Source organism: Podarcis pityusensis (assembly GCF_964106645.2).
Source record: "Podarcis pityusensis genome assembly, chromosome: 10".
Classification (NCBI taxonomy): domain Eukaryota; kingdom Metazoa; phylum Chordata; class Lepidosauria; order Squamata; family Lacertidae; genus Podarcis; species Podarcis pityusensis.
In genome coordinates this window covers 43,577,033-43,593,283 of record NC_138035.1, presented here as the reverse complement: position 1 = coordinate 43,593,283, position 16,251 = coordinate 43,577,033, and the positions used below count along the sequence as shown (strand labels likewise).

The following is a 16,251-nucleotide window of genomic DNA, read 5'->3' as shown; positions in this document are numbered from 1 at the left end:
ATGGTTCTGGTGGGGCAATGGAATAGGACAAGGTTTCTCAAACTTGGATCTCCACTCCACTTGTAGTTGGGTCTCCACTCCACTCTCCCTGACCACTGGTCTTGCTAGCTAGGGATGATGGGAGTTGTAGTTCAACAGTAGCTAAAGACTCAAGTTTGAGGATGGTAATAATACACTACATAGTTGAGCACATGTAAATCTTACTGAAATCAACAGGATTTAAGCATGCTTAACTGTAGATTCTATTATACCCAGGTTTTTTTGTAAAGTCTTTGTTATATTTCCCCCATTGAAATTTATGCTACATGAACAAATGCTATTCTTAGAAATTTAACTAAATCCATATGCTGTTAAAGAGGTGTTCTCAGTAAACAAATGTTTAAAGATGTTATGTAAGTATAGAAGAACAGTTTGACAAAAATACTTGACCCTTTTAATACTTCTTAAAAAAACATAGATTGACACAGCAGATTCTATGGACTGGTGAAGTCAATAGAGGAAAATCTCCCATTGATTTTAATGCATGTGTATTTCAGCTTGAATGAGTAAAATTTAACTAATCTGAATGGTCCATTAAAAAAAAAAGTGACAGCTTATTCCATGCCAGCTGTGCATGAAATCACATGATCTTTCTGACCTCCAAATGCAGTGTTTGGATTAAAAGCTCTGGTCATGCATCTGTCCATCCCTTTGTTATGTAAAAACAGCATAAGCATATTGGAGAATGTGCAGGATTAATCAGTTAGTTAAATGACTGATTCTTGCTGAATAAAATTCCCCTGTTGTTTTCTATTAGCTTATGAGAACTATTTTTAAATATCTGAAAAAATGCAATTTGTTAGTGCTGTTTGCTTTCACAAATTGTTTCAAACATTGTGCTTCTTGTTTCTGCAGTTAGCGATTTAGTTTTTATATTTATAATGCCACAAACCTTCTCCTGCAGAAAAAACAGCCTAAGGATCTCTCTCTAGCATATTCTCTTTTCTATGCAAAGCTAGCACTCACAGAATATCAGTCTGAAGTCCTTTTGCCCATGTTACACGCATGTAGTCAGTTATTTTTTAATAGCATATTCCATCTTTCAAAATAATTGGCCAAGTTTGTAAACTAATAAATAACTGAAATCAAACTGAAAACAATTGTTAGTTAAACGAAGATAATTGGTAGCAGGAGTAATAATTTGTGTATAACCACAGCAAAGCATTGGAGTACATTGTTCGAGTGAGTATACTGGGTTTGGGATATAAGAAGCTGCCTTATACCAAGTCAGACCACTGATCCATCAGACAGAAATATTTTCCCAACTTTACATGGAGATTCTAGGCCAGGGATTAAACCTGAGATCTTTTGCTTGCAAAGCATGTGATTGGCCACTGAACTGTAGCCAATTGGGTTACATCCATTGTGGCTTTGCACTAGTGGAAATTGCTTATGCAGTGCGGGCCATCCAATTTTCACTGATCTCTCTGCCTCCACCGCCACTACTGGCCACATCTACTGCACCTTTCTCTACTGTATTCCATATTGTTGAAGAGTGTGTCTCAGTTTTTATGAAAAGCTTTTTTCCGGTGCAGCGTAGTCTGCAGTTAATAATTGGGGGGGAAACAGGTGCCCTGACTTACCCAAGCTGAAGTGCTTTCCAGTGGTGACCTTTCTCTAGCAGATACAATGCACTATTATATTTGTATCTCACCCAATAACCAAATAGGCCTCAGAACATTTCCAACAGAACATTGACTAACAATAAAAAAATCCCAAATAAATAATTATAATTAAAAGGGGTGTCTTTGAAAGTCTTAACGCAGGCTTCCTCAATCTCGGCCCGCCAAATGTTTTGAGACTACAATTCCCATCATCCCTGACAACTGGTCCTGCTAGCTAGGGATCATAGGAGTCGTAGGCCAAAAACATCTGGAGGGCCGAGGTTGTGCAAGCCTGTCTTAACGTTAACTTTGTAAGCTAAAACAAAACTCTTAACTACTGGCTTTGTTCAAATGTCACATTAAACTGTAATTGTGTTAAAAAAGAAGTTTGTGGATTTTACTAAATACGCAAGAAATTATTATTTGAGCAAAACAAGCCACAATCTTTGAATCAGATGTAAAGCTAAGCCAAAAATTGTGGTTTGTTTGTCATGCTAGTGAGGAGGAGCAAAGCAGGTGAAATCAGCGCGTTCCTAATAAATGATTAACTTTATTTCATAATGACATGGAAACTGAGCCACTGTTTCCTGCTTGCAGTCTGGCTGACTTTTCCACATATTTGCTTGCAACTACCTTCAGTTTTGATTCCACCTCACTGTTTTTGGACTGTGGGAAGATACAGTCATACCTTGGTTGACAAACACCTTAGCAGTCAAACGTTTTGGCTCCTGAACTCCACAAACCCGGAAGTGAGTGTTCCGGTTTGCAAACATTCTTTTGGAAGTCCGGTGGGGCTTCCACAGCTTCCAATCGGAAGCTGTGCCTTGGAAATCGAACGTTTTGGAAGTCGAATGGACTTCCGGAACAGATTCCGTTTGGCTTCCAAGGTACGACTAGAAGAAGGCAGAGGGTGCTTGCATGCTTAGCACCTTCCTAGCAATAGCTGGCCAGGGCAAGCCTTTCCTTCCTCTTCTTTCCACTTCTACTTCAACACGCATTGATGGTGACTGTGAGAGCTCCTTAGCTCAGTGTGCTCTGTACACTTTCCCACACACCCTGCTTTGTTGGAAGTGCTTGGGATGTGCTAGTTGTGGTAGCTGTTCTCTGGGCATCCAATGCACTGGAAGAGGAGGATGAGTTTACATATGCAGCTGCTATACTGTTAGAAAGGTAGTAGCCACAACTCTGGCTAGTGGCACCTCATCTTTAATAGACTGAATGCAATAATGTATTGATTAGTGTCACTTTTTGTGGTCACCAGCAAGGGAAAGAAGATCTTGGAATTATAGTAGATTGAGTTATTCTTGGTGCTCTGGATAGAAAAATAAAAGCAATGATGCAGTGTTTTTCCATTTCCTTAGGAGGTGGAATCAAGATGTTCCTTTAGTACTTGCAGTATACTGTCTGCTCTACATTTTGCAGCTTCTCCCAACTGAATTTGAATATTTGTTACTAGACATTAGATGGATTTCTTATCCTGAAGGATTGGTTATCATCTATAATTGGGTTTGAAATGAAGAGATTCTTGCCAAATAATTCAACTGCCAGGCACCCTTCTAAATTATCCAGCAGCAGAAGCTGGGTGTTTCCCAACCCTGGGTCTCCAGGTGTTTTTTGGTCTACAACTCCCATCATCCCTAGCTAGCAAGACCAGTGGTCAGGGATGATGGGAACTGTAGTTCAAAAACACCTAGAGACCCAAGGTTGGGAAACACAGATCTTACTGAAGCATGCATATAAGGGAAGCAGTGGCTCGTACTAAATCTCCATTATATGTAGGGATTGGCCCATTTTACTGTTCACAACTTTGCCTAAATTAGGGGTGGCTAATAGAATGCTGTAGAATCTTTTCCATCAGTCCATTTTGTGAATTCATCACTGGCATTTGTTGTGGTTTCCAATTTCTTTGAAGGGTTCCGTTACATAGAAACCTTGGAAATTTGGAGAGCTTTGGCACAATGCAAAAGATGAAGATATTCTGTGTCTGCTGTGTAACTGTGTATCTCCTTCCTCCTAATAGTAGGTGTTTTAAACTAGATACCAATTATTTCAAGCAAACCAAAATGGTTTCCTAAAATCTACATTGAAAAATTAAAGCTAGTTGTGTTGGTCCATGAGAATAGATTCCAAAATATAGAGTTAGACAGTATATTTATTAGGACAAACCGAAAAGTCACACACGTGTGACAAGCTTTTAACTTGCCATACTCCCTGCTTTGTGTGACATCTAGGCCTGATGGAAGAGTTCACAGAGAACGTGAAAACTTTCAATACTTTTGTGACATTTCCCAACTGTGGATCTTTTGACACTTCCCCCAAGAAGCTAGTGCATCTGTTAAATCTAAATCCATTTTCTGTCAAATGTCAACACTTGCAGATAGTTCATATATACCTTATTTACACTTTCTCGTAGTTAGCGCAGGTTGCTATTTAGAAACAAATGCCTTAAATAGTATAAACTGCACTGAAATCAACACAGAATTGTTGAAATAATTCTTTTAAGTCAGGGGTTGTCTGGGGCCCACTAGAGGTGGCTGAAAATTGCTGATGCCCACCAGTCACAAAATGGTAGTGCAGTGACACAGCCAGTCTCAACGTAATGGCAGATGGAAGCAGAATGTGGCATAATCAGTTGAGAATTACTGGCACCATTTTGTACTGATATCTAATCCATCAGCTTTTCTCCATTCAGTAAGAAGGGGATAGAGAAAGAGAAGAATCCCAAACCAGTTGGAGGGGTATGGTGATCCCTTGGTCTGTTATACTACTAGAGAAGCCTCAGGAGTGTGATTTAAAGAAGACTGGGAAACTGACATAAAGAACCACCTTGTTTAGGAACCCAAGTATTAGAAGCTAAGTTGTAACACCTATATAATTAGCTGAAGAAACTGTGTGTTTACCACCTTGTTTAGAAGTCTGTAACATCCACTGAATTTAAGATATACAGTACTGTATAAGTTTAACTGTTTCTTGATAAAATTCTATCTCCTGGCACACTTTATGTTTTACCAATTTTTTTCTAAAACAAAATCTTTTTCTTGTTTAACTTCCCCAAGTCTCCAAGTGCCAGACTTTAAATAACCATAAATTAGCCTGTAGTTAAGAGCGGGTTTGCTGCAACCACTCTGGGGAAACAGCATGCTGGAACGGATGGACCAATTGCCTGATGCAGCAGAGTTTTTCTTCTGTTTTAGAAATCTTAAAATGAATCTAATAGTGTAATGAACTTCTTTTTTTAGGAAATCAAGCCCCAAGCACATTATACCCATGGATACAGTGAATCTCTTGGGCGCAAAAGTCACATTGATGATTATAGCACATGGGATATCGTCAAAGCTACACAGTAAGTGGGTTTATTTGACAGCTTGTCTATTTTGGCACCATGTGGAAAACAATCCTCTGAAAATGTCTGCATAAAGATTTTGAGGAACGGAACAGCAATTTTGGACTGGTACTTCTTGAAAAGTCTGTGGAGGAAAGAAAGCGTATGCAAATGCACTTCAGTCTTGTTTGTCTGTAGCTTCAGTTTAAGAATCCAATAATGTGAGTGTTAAAATAATTAGAATAAAAGCGTCACAGAGTATATTTTTACCCAGTTACATTTCACCAGTCCTCTGTTCGACAGCCCTACTACCCTCTTCCTGCCAGCTACTTAACACTGCAAAGACAGCAGCCATTACTACAATATATGCTTTTGCCCTGTTACTCTCCTAATGCTGCAGCTGTTGCTACCAACTGTTAAAGTGTGAAAGTAGGAAGATGGGAGGGTGGGTGTCCAATCCTGGTATCCACTGAAATGTGGACATGTTTAAGGGGCTGTGTTCAGTGTAGGAGAGACTAACCCAGCACAAGTGGAAACAAAGGAAGAGCAAACAGTCACTTGTGCATTGTGGAGTTTTGAGAGGACATTTACTGAGACCTTTTGCAGACATAGGAAGTATTGGCAGACACGCTGGTGCTTGTAGGTGATGCATTGGTGACCCCTGCACTACACCATGGAAACAGTACACCTTGATTGATGTAGCTATTTTTCTGCCTTCTCTCATTTCTCAGATGTGATTATACTTGAATCATATCTCTTCATTCAAGCAGGTGCCTATGCAGAGAGCCACCAACAGCAGTTTTAATAATGGAAGTGCCAAGAGAAGAGGAATTTGTATTTAATCTCTTCTATATTTCCCCCCTCTTCACAGTCTAGAGTTAAGATTTACTTAATAGAATCACGGTCATGCAGAGTGTGCATTGTTCTTCCCATAGCTGTAATACTAGAATAAAGGTGTTTGTCTTACAAATGTGATAACTTAGAGAGCAAAATGAGATAAAATTGAAGATGAATTATCTTCCTTCTGTTCCCAAGATCCAGTTTCAGGTTGTAAGTTAAACTGGATAACAGCTGGAAAAAGATTTCATGCAAATATAAATGGTGATGATAGTGTTTTACATTAAGATATTAGTAAAAGCTGTTTTATACTTAAAAGAAATGTGGAAGTGAGCACCATCTAATGTTTTGCCTAAAAATAGCAATAGTGTTTTAATATCGGAACACTAATTTTCTTCTCTGCTGTCCCTGAACAAGCTAAGATTGTGCATTTAATTAATAGTAAAGCCCAAAATTAATGGTTTATAGTAGATTGAAGGTTTATGTTACTTTTGCTTTAGTTATGCAAAGTAAACCTCAATTTTGCATTTGTATGTGTAAAAGTAAACCTGAAAACCATTTTGTCTAAACTGTGGAAGTACAGTGGTACCTCAGGTTACAGACGCTTCAGGTTACAGATGCTTCAGGTTACAGACTCTGCTAACCCAGAAATAGTACCTCGGGTAAAGAACTTTGCTTCAGGATGAGATCAGAAATCATGCGGCAGCAGTGGGAGGCCCCATTAGCTAAAGTGGTGCTTCATGTTAAGAACAGTTTCAGGTTAAGAACGGACCTCCAGAACGAATTAAGTTCTTAACCCGAGGTACCACTGTAGTATGGAATCTTACAAGACACTGTAATAATAAGTTAGGATACTTAAAGTGTGGTACAGTAAGCCTGCAACTTGCATGCATTTAACTTGTGCACATTCAATGTTATCTGAGCAGGAAAAAGAAAGAAAGAAAGAAAGAAAGAAAGAAAGAAAGAAAGAGGGTGGGGTTTGGGGGAAAATGACTTTGGCAATCCCACCTGCCATTGAATCAAATGGGTTTTGACAATACACAATTTTGGCTTTAGTAATTAATCATGGGTGATACCCAATGTTTGTCCTACTTGGAGTAGAACTATTGAAATCAATGGGCAGGTAAATTTTCACTTATTTCAGTAGGTTTACTCCAGGTATGACTTAATTAGATCTTGCTCCATTTGCTTAAGTATTTAGAAACAGTAAAATGCAAGGCTTGCAACAGTATCATAAAATATACATTCTTACTGTGATTAATCTAATATGACCAACAAATTTGGCCTCACCTTGGTTTCAGTACTGAAAATGTATTCAGTTTTTATTGAAATAATTGATTGTGAAGGGCAAGCACAACTTGACATCTGGGACCTTGGAAATATGTGAAGGGTAGACTGTGAATAAACTACAGCTCGCATCAAGGAACATCTGAGGAAGGAAAATAAAGTAACTGAGCTCCATGGTGACACACTGGTATTTTTGATAGATTGTGTCCTATGTTTTTAAAATCACAGATGCAGTATATATAAAATAAGATATTAGGATTCAAATCTGCTTTGTCTTTATTAGTCAAAAATATCTGATTAGAATAACGGAATCTTTTGTCTAGGTATGGAATTTATGAACGTTGTCGAGAGTTGGTGGAAGCGGGCTACGATGTACGGCAACCAGATAAAGAAAATGTTACACTTCTTCACTGGGCTGCAATCAACAATAGATTAGATTTAGTGAAGTAAGTAGTACTCTGCTACCAAAATGAATTCATCATTAGAAGCATACATCAATAAAACCCTGCTATATTAGAATAAATGAGTGCATTAAAGCAAAGTAATTTAAATAGCTATGACTTTTTATACTGCATGGTTTTGTGTCACTCCCCAAAGCTTCATTCTACCAACTTCTGCAGGTATAAGACTGTGACCCTTCTTGGCCACATTGGTTCCTTCAAGGTTGCTTTACTACAATGCACTTTTATGTGGAGCTTGCCTTGTGGCTGATCTGGAAACTGCAGTTAGTGCAGAACTCTGCATCGTGATTACTGATGGGAGTGAGATTCTGTCAACATATTATACATGTGCTCAAAGATTTGCACTGGCTGCCAGTTTTTTCTGGTCCAAATTCAAGGTTTTACTAATTGTATGTAAAGGCCATAACAACTTAGGGCCAGTTTACTTCAAGAATCACATTGCCTACACATGCCTAGTTGACTGCTTATATCTGTAGAACTTGCACTTTTACAAGTGCCACATAGTATTTGTTCTGCATTTGCAAGGAGTCGCTGTTTTAGTGTAGCAGTACATGTCCTTTGCAACTCCTTACCTATTGATTTTATCTGTGTGGTAATGATAATTATTTCATGTATATTGTTTTTAAATAGTTTTGAAGGTGTTGGGTGTGTTTTAACTACAATTTTATGATGCATACTGCTCTAATTAATAGCTTATAAATATTTCTAAATAAATAAATATAGATGATACCAAAAATGAAGTCAACATTACTTATGGCTTTTGGTTGTCATTTTTTTTAACAGTATATTTCAATTTTCCTGTGCAGTGATGTTCCATAACATGTGTTAGCTGATCTGAAAAGGATCTGTTGTTAGGCAGGTCATCAGAGAATCACAGGAACACTGCTTAGTGCGGAGGGGAGGCGGACCATCAACAGACTTCTTATGCAGCCTCCTAGTAGCTATGGATTTCACTAGAACTGTAGATATCAGTTTGCTCATATTGATGAGCTCTATAGAAATGCAACTTCTGAAATTTTATTCATAAGATTATATATATTCTATGAAAAATAACAAAAATCCTCAAGAAAGCAGAATAGGGAGACCATTTAAAAAAAAAAATAAGATAAATGTAGAAAAACCAACAAATGAAAAACATTGCTTTTAAGGTCCCGAAGAATAGAAAGTATTGTTTTGTCACTGAAGAGATAGATGCATAGGCATCAGGCAAGCATTCTGGGGGGAGAAATTCCATAAATGGTGTGTCACAACTGAAAATATCCTTTCTCCAGTCATCATCCACCTCATCAGTGAGGCGCACTCAAAAGAAAGCATTGCAGATGACCTCAGTGTACAAGGAGGTTGATGTTGGACACTGGTTTTACACTGCCCGTAAGATTTCTGAGGATGCGCCTTGAATTGTGATGTTTTAAATTGCAGTGTTTCCTCTCTACAGTGGATATGGACTTGTGTGTGGTGTGATTTTCTTTCCTCAGTCAAAAAGTAATGCTGATAGCATGGATACTCTCTCATGTCAAAACTTTTTTCATTAGTTAATTGCTGTATGTTAAAATAAATGATAATTATAAATATGTTATTTAACCTCTTGTCACTAAAAGTACCTGGTTTCTCCTTAATCTTAAGCCACTGTTATAAAGGAGAACATAATTACTGGGCAAGCTGTGAAATTATATTCATTTCCATAGTTGCTCTTAAGATGTGTTACACCTCTTTGTAACCATGTCTTTAATTACTATCTTACATTACTACATTTGCACCTGTTTTATGACTGCAGGTACTACATATCAAAAGGTGCTATTGTTGACCAGCTAGGAGGGGACCTGAACTCCACACCACTTCACTGGGCAACAAGGTGGGGAAGATTTCTGCGTTTTTCTCTTCAGTTTTGTCAGAGGAAATTTGTTGATAATTATTAATCCTTCATCTCAGAGAGGACATTGAAGAGCTGGAAAAGATGCAGCCAATGCAGCCAAAATGATCAAGGGGCTGGAGAAATGTCCTCATGTAGAAAGGTTACAAGTTTGAGGTTTCTTAGTTGGGGGGGGGGGAGATAAGGGGTAGGGGCAGGCATGATATGTGCAAATAAAATTATGCAGGGTGTGGAGAAAATGAATATGAAGATGTTTTTCTGTTCTGTCATCATGCTAGAATCTGGGTCATCCAGTGATGTTGTATGGTAGGTGAGTCAGGGCAGACAAAAAGAAGTACTTCTTGACAGTGCATAGTTAAACTAAGGCTTTTATTACCAAAAGATGCAGTAATGGCCACCAACTTGGGTAGCTTTAAAAGTGGATTAAGTGAATTAATGGAGGATAAGGCTGTCAATTCCTAATATTAATGATGATTATATATTGCCTTCAGGATTGGAGGCAGCATGCTGCTGATTATGAGTTGCTGGGGAACAACAGTGACAGAAAGGCACTTTCACTCATGTCCTTCTCTTGATTTTATTTATAGATAGTCTGTTTATAGATAGTATGAATATATTTGTATACTGCTATTCAAAACAAAATATTTAAAAATATATCATGAGCACAGACAATAAAAACCACGTAGAAGTTTTAAAAACAGATTGGTTTAGTTACAGAAAGATAGAACTTCCAGGTGCTTGGCTGTCCAAATTGTTAATGACTAGAAATATCCCAAATAAAATTCTTATCTTCTGTGTGGTTTTGACAACAGGACAAGTTGACTAAGTATATTTAAAGTAGCTTATTCTTGAGCAGTTAAAAAAAATGGGGTGGGAGGATGTTTTTGAGTTCTTGGAACAAAACCCCAAAGTAGAGTGCTATCCACGCAGGATTGTGTGACTGAATAAACAGCTGGCACAGATGTGCTCCAAACACAGCTATTGCATTGGGTGGCTTATTCAGGTCACATCCTCACCATACATTTAAAGCACTCTTATACCACCTTGGCAGTCATGGCTTGCCCTGCCACAAAACTCCTGGGAGCTGTAGTTTGTTATGAGTGCTGAGAGTTGTTTGGAGGCACCTCCCAGAGCTACAATTCCCAGCATCCGCAACAAACTGCAGTTCTCAGGATTCTTAGAATGAAGTCATGACTGTTAAAGTGGTATAAAATTGCTTTTAATTTATGGTGTCGAAATGACCTCGCTCTTATGGGGTTGCACTATTTTTTTCCATTGCATCTTCTTTCTACTTGTGGAACCCTGTTGTCTTACTAAACTTAGGACAAAGTGTCTAGTGGATAGATGACCCTGCCAGATATCAGGGGATCAGATACATGTTTGCTTCCTTCTATATGTGCATTTATTTGTACCAAAATAAAAATAAACCTGTGTTGCTTAACTAGGATTCAAAATACATTGCAAACCCTGTTTTTGAGTTCTTGATTTGTTGAACCTTACTGTTTGTCAATGTAAAGTTCTTAATGTGGTTTACTACAGTCTAAAGCTTTTTCAATCTTATATTCTTATTATTTCAGACAGGGTCATTTATCAATGGTTGTACAGCTAATGAAATACGGTGCAGATCCATCATTAATTGATGGGGAAGGATGTAGTTGTATTCACTTGGCAGCTCAGTTTGGACATACCTCGATAGTTGCTTATTTAATAGCCAAGGGGCAGGTATGTATGTACGTAACTTTCTGTAGTTTTTAGTGGTGGTAGAATCTAAAGACCCAGTCTTCCTGGGTTTTTAAAACACATCCTTATATATCACAAAATGAGGTTGTTCTCCAGATTAATAAGCTACTATTAGAGCTGTAATTCTTTGCACACTTACCTCACAGCAAATCCTGTTTAACTCAGTAAAAGTTGTTTCTGAATTAATCATGTTTAGGATTGCACCATCAATTTTGCATTGTTTGAATAAAAACCCTTGATCAGTTGTACCATACCTAAGCAGTAGGACCTCCACATTTTACTCCATGTTTCTCTCTGAGCTCTTCATTATTCAAGGATCACATACAGTAGCACCTTGGCTTACATTACCCTTGGGTAATGTAAACTTTGGGTTGTGAAAGTGGCAAACCCGGAAGTGTTTCGCCGTGCGTGCATGCTTAGAAGTGCTCTACAGCGCCGCGCGCATGGGCAGAAGCAGTCCCTCCAGTTGAGGAAACCTCGGGATCTGACTGGAGCTGCGGAATGGATCCTGTCCGCATTATTACAGAATTTAATTAGGTGGAGATAATTTTTTTTACATTTTTTGGCCAAGACATTCTACTGTTAAACACTAATTTGTTCTCCTTTTCATTGATGATGATGAAGAATAAGATAACAACCAGTTATAAGGTCAGTAAGTTTTTTAAGCGTTGCACTTGTATTAAAAGATAAATCAGTCCCTGCCTGAAAGTGCACAGTCTTAAAAATAAAAAGGAATGGGAAGGAAAATAGAGTATGTCTAGGTAAAATTTCAATATGTAATCCAAAAAAAATAATTAATATTAAGGATGTTCCATTCTTAAGGTACATTGTTCATGTAAGTCTCTGGTTTACCTAGATCTAAATGGTAGGTATGTGTGGGTAGGTAGCTATAATTCAAATGTATTTTCTCCTCAGAAGTGTTAATGATATTGTATCTGATGTTAGTTAACATGGCTTATTCCAAGTGCAACTTGGTTGGATGCAATCCATTGGGTTGCGCCTGACCAAGTTATACTCTGAATAAACCCATTGACATTAATGGGCTTTAGTGGGTCTATTCTGATTGTCAGTTTTGAGTACAACATGGTCAGATACAGACCGTGATGCATCACAGTTTTTTTCCTGCTGCTGATTGCTGTACATTTTTCTTACATTTGTATTCTAGATAGTGCATCTGCTTAATAAAATGTATGTATGAAATATAAGGTCTGTGCAGATGCAGCACCATGGTCTAGCAGTCAGAGTTGAGGTCTAGCAGAATCAACAAGGATATTCCCCCAGTTCAATTCCCTGTTGTAAGTCATCCATCAAGGTGACCAAAGCTGTCTGTTTCCCATAACCAGGCCTGAAACCATATTGAAATGGATCTATGTAATCCATCTCATCAAGAAACCCATGGAGCTGAGATACCACCACACATTCCAGTACCTTGCCCATACAGTAAATGGGATATTGGAAACTTGCCAATAATTATCCAATATGGTGGGATTCAGGGAGGGCTTTTTCAATTCGTATAGGTCTTATAAATGCTGAGACCCTGCCTTGTTTTAAGCAAGGCATTGATCACTCCCTTTATCCACTCAACCCATGACCCACTGGCCCTTTAATGAGCCAGGAAGGGCATGGATCTGGCACAGATGTGGTAAGTCTCAGGTTTCCAAAGATCCTTTCCATGCCCTTGAGCTGCACAAGTTGAAAAGCATTCATTATCATGGGACAAGCAGGGCTCAAAGTTACATCTAATGGACCTGTATCAAATCTTCATGGTTTTCGAGTTTGTCCCTGCATATACAGATTATTTCTGAGCATCTGTGACACTTAAAAGGATTGAACTGTAGATTAACTTTAACCAATATGATATTGTTAAACACGAGGAATTTCAGATTATTGTTCACATCCAAAGATTCCTTTAGTCAAACTGCCAAAGTCTTGTACCTATAGAGTGGAATATTCTTGATTCTTAACTTTCTTACATTGCACAAAATGTATGATGTACAACAAGGTTCCCTCCTCTTTGAAAGCTGTTTGAAACATGGCATGGAAGCCATGTTCAAGAAACAGAAGTGGGTCCACAGAACCAGTCGAACATTTCTTTGGATCCTGCCCAGTGTGATTATTTCATTCTTCCTACTTAATTGTTAATTCTGATTGGAAGATGTACATATTATTATTTGGGTAGTTCATTTGCAAAAATGGCAGAGTTGTAACAGCAGATGGTGCTGTAGCATATATTATGATGTTCGATCTCTTATATTACATGCATACAATGTGGTTTATTATGCATTTTGCAGTGTGTCAAAACCTCACTATTTAAAATATTTGCTTATTTACATCACTGTACCATTTAACACCATTTAACAGAGATGGGAAACGTGGTCCTCCAGATGTTCCTGGACTACAGTTCACTTCATCTGGGGCCATTGGCTATTGTGACTGGGGCTTATGTAAGTTGGGAGTCCTATAACATCCAAAGGACCACAGGTTCCTACCCCTGGTTTATAATGATTTATTGACCCCTTCCAGACTAGACATCTGGAAGTTTGTCCTTGATATTTTTTCTTCAACTTCAATAAATGTGCATGTCTGATTACTGTTGCTCTTTTCATCAGGATGTAGATATGATGGATCAAAATGGAATGACTCCTTTGATGTGGGCAGCTTATAGAACACACAGGTAATTTGCTCATTCAAAACTAGACCAATCTGAAGCTTTTTGTACTAATCAAATAGAATAATGAACTATACAAAATGTGTAATATATTTTTACCTTAGAGTTGATTAATCTTTTTTTGTTATTTTAGTAAAGGGAGCTTTATTTCTAAGAATTCATGAGCAGGAAAACTGATTCAGCATTACAGGAATGTCACATTGGGACCAACATTCCTAGCATGTTTTGTTTACATATGTTGAAAATATTTGTCTTTGTGGCATTTACACAAAGTGGATTTTTTACACACTTTCCTTCCAGTTATCATCTTCAGAGACAGACACAAGTTATTTTCTAGGTTCAGTGCACCTCCCCCATTTTCAAAATTCTGTCCCAACTTTAGGTTATTATGGAGAAGAAGAGTCAAAATCTTTGGACTGCATCCAACATTAAACGTACTCACAATAAGCCCTTTTGAAATGAATGGACATAATCAGTTCTATTTTTCTAGAAAAAGAGGTATCGTAATTCACCATGAACACCTCCCTTGTTCTCTTACAATGGCAATGGCACCCACCTGAAAGGTGCTGTAACTGTGTTCTGGTGAGCTCTGGCTGGAAAAAAGTCTTGAACATGACTAACCTAACCCTGCTAATTTCAGTAGTCTACTCTGAGCAGAAGCTGGCTATTTTTTTGTGTGTTTTCTGAATAGTCAAATATTCTTCAGATTGAACTGTCACTAGTATTGTCTGTGTTAAGAAAAATAAAACTTTTGAAAAGGGGCTAAATAGTAATACTGTTTTCGAAAGAAGGCACATCACATTTTGAAGGCAGGTCCAATTGTATGTCTAAACCAGGTTGGGGGTTTTCAGACTATGGTCTGTGGCTGTGAAGAGCACACAATTTTAATTATATGGAATTCAAATTGTAATACAGTGAAATAAAATACAATATAAGAAATAAAAGAAGTAATACAATACATTTAAGAATCATACGGCATCTAGCACATAGCGGTTTGGGGACCCCTGAACTATGTGTTCTCACTCCCTCCCTCTGTTAATATTCTAGATATAAGCTGAAATGTCATTTTTGTGATTTCATGTTGAAATTGACCCCTGGGCATCTGAGATAAGGAGGGGGAAGAATATTAATTCATGCAATGCAGATCAAATATCTACTCTTGTCTTAAAATTGCTAATGATCTTTTTTTTTACCACTTCTGGGAATTGGGGCCCTCTGTATAAAATGCTGCCTCAGAGAGTAAAAAAACCAACCCTAATCATTAGCTCTTATTTTATAGAGTATTTTATAGAGTTCCATGGAAGAAAATCCCCCCCCCCCCTGCTCATTAGTGCTTTTAATACTGGAGAAAGAAATCTGATTAGTATTGATCAAATAAATTATCTCCAAGGGGATCTGATCCCGGGATTAATTTGAAGATAATAAGTCCATGTTTTTATGGATTTAATTTTGCTTTTATTTTGCAGTGTGGACCCCACTCGGTTGCTACTTACTTTTAACGTTTCAGTGAATCTGGGAGACAAATATCATAAGAACACAGCGCTACATTGGGCAGTGCTAGCAGGAAATACCACAGTGATTAGTCTTCTACTAGAAGCTGGAGCAAATGTTGATGCCCAAAACATCAAGGTAAATCTATGTTTGTTCTAACAGAAACCTGCACGTTCGGTTGGTTGGTTCTGAGCCATGTGAAAATCAGGTACTCCTGTTCATACAACTATGGGAGGTTCTCCCACTTGCATCCTGTACATCCATGAACCCTCTTTCCTATTATTCTAAACCCATGCTCACTGCTATGCTTTTCTACCCTCAGTCCCTAACATTTCATGCACACCCTCCCATCCCTCCCACCCACACTCATGGTTTTAGTAATCCACCTTTTTTCTTTGAGCTGCCATGACTTGGATTGGGCTAGTTTAACTCCCTTATCTCCTTGAGCCGTTTCCCACTTAGCTTCCTGCCACCCCAGTTGTATCCAACAATGGTTATTCTCAGAATAAACCAAGTTAAATTAATGACTAACCTAAATCCAGTTGGATACAACCCAGGGTTTATTACATTGCTTTCCTACAAAGCAATTTTCACTTAAAATTTTCTACTGTCAATATGTTTTTGTTTACTTCTAGATCTCCCTAAATACAGCTCCTCTAGTCTGGAACATTTGTGTTTTCTCTTCAGTTAATGGCAAGCAGCAGTATGCCATGGTACCTTTCTGCAGACATACTTTTTCATATGAAGCAATGGGATACCAATAAAAAGAAACAACATATAAAAACATGTAACCACATACATAAATAAAGTACCATATTAATATGTTATAGAGAAAACTCAGGAAGCTTTCTCCATCTTGGCAGATAAGAGTTGAAGGGAGAATAATTAGTTTTTGAAATGTTTGGAAGAGAGAATAAACAAAAGTGGTCAGA

General features: G+C 37.9%; 1 protein-coding gene across 2 annotated transcripts in view; it reads left to right on the top strand.

The window, feature by feature from the left end:
- The window catches only part of ZDHHC17 (zDHHC palmitoyltransferase 17), a 49,918-nt gene that overhangs the window by 6,875 nt on the left and 26,792 nt on the right, over positions 1-16,251 (top strand). For both annotated transcript variants that reach the window (XM_080971326.1, XM_080971325.1), the window contains exons 2-7: positions 4,883-4,986; positions 7,413-7,535; positions 9,325-9,402; positions 10,998-11,142; positions 13,770-13,834; positions 15,295-15,457. In XM_080971326.1, the coding sequence (XP_080827452.1) occupies positions 4,883-4,986; positions 7,413-7,535; positions 9,325-9,402; positions 10,998-11,142; positions 13,770-13,834; positions 15,295-15,457 (678 nt within the window). The remainder of the gene's footprint in view (positions 1-4,882; positions 4,987-7,412; positions 7,536-9,324; positions 9,403-10,997; positions 11,143-13,769; positions 13,835-15,294; positions 15,458-16,251) is intronic.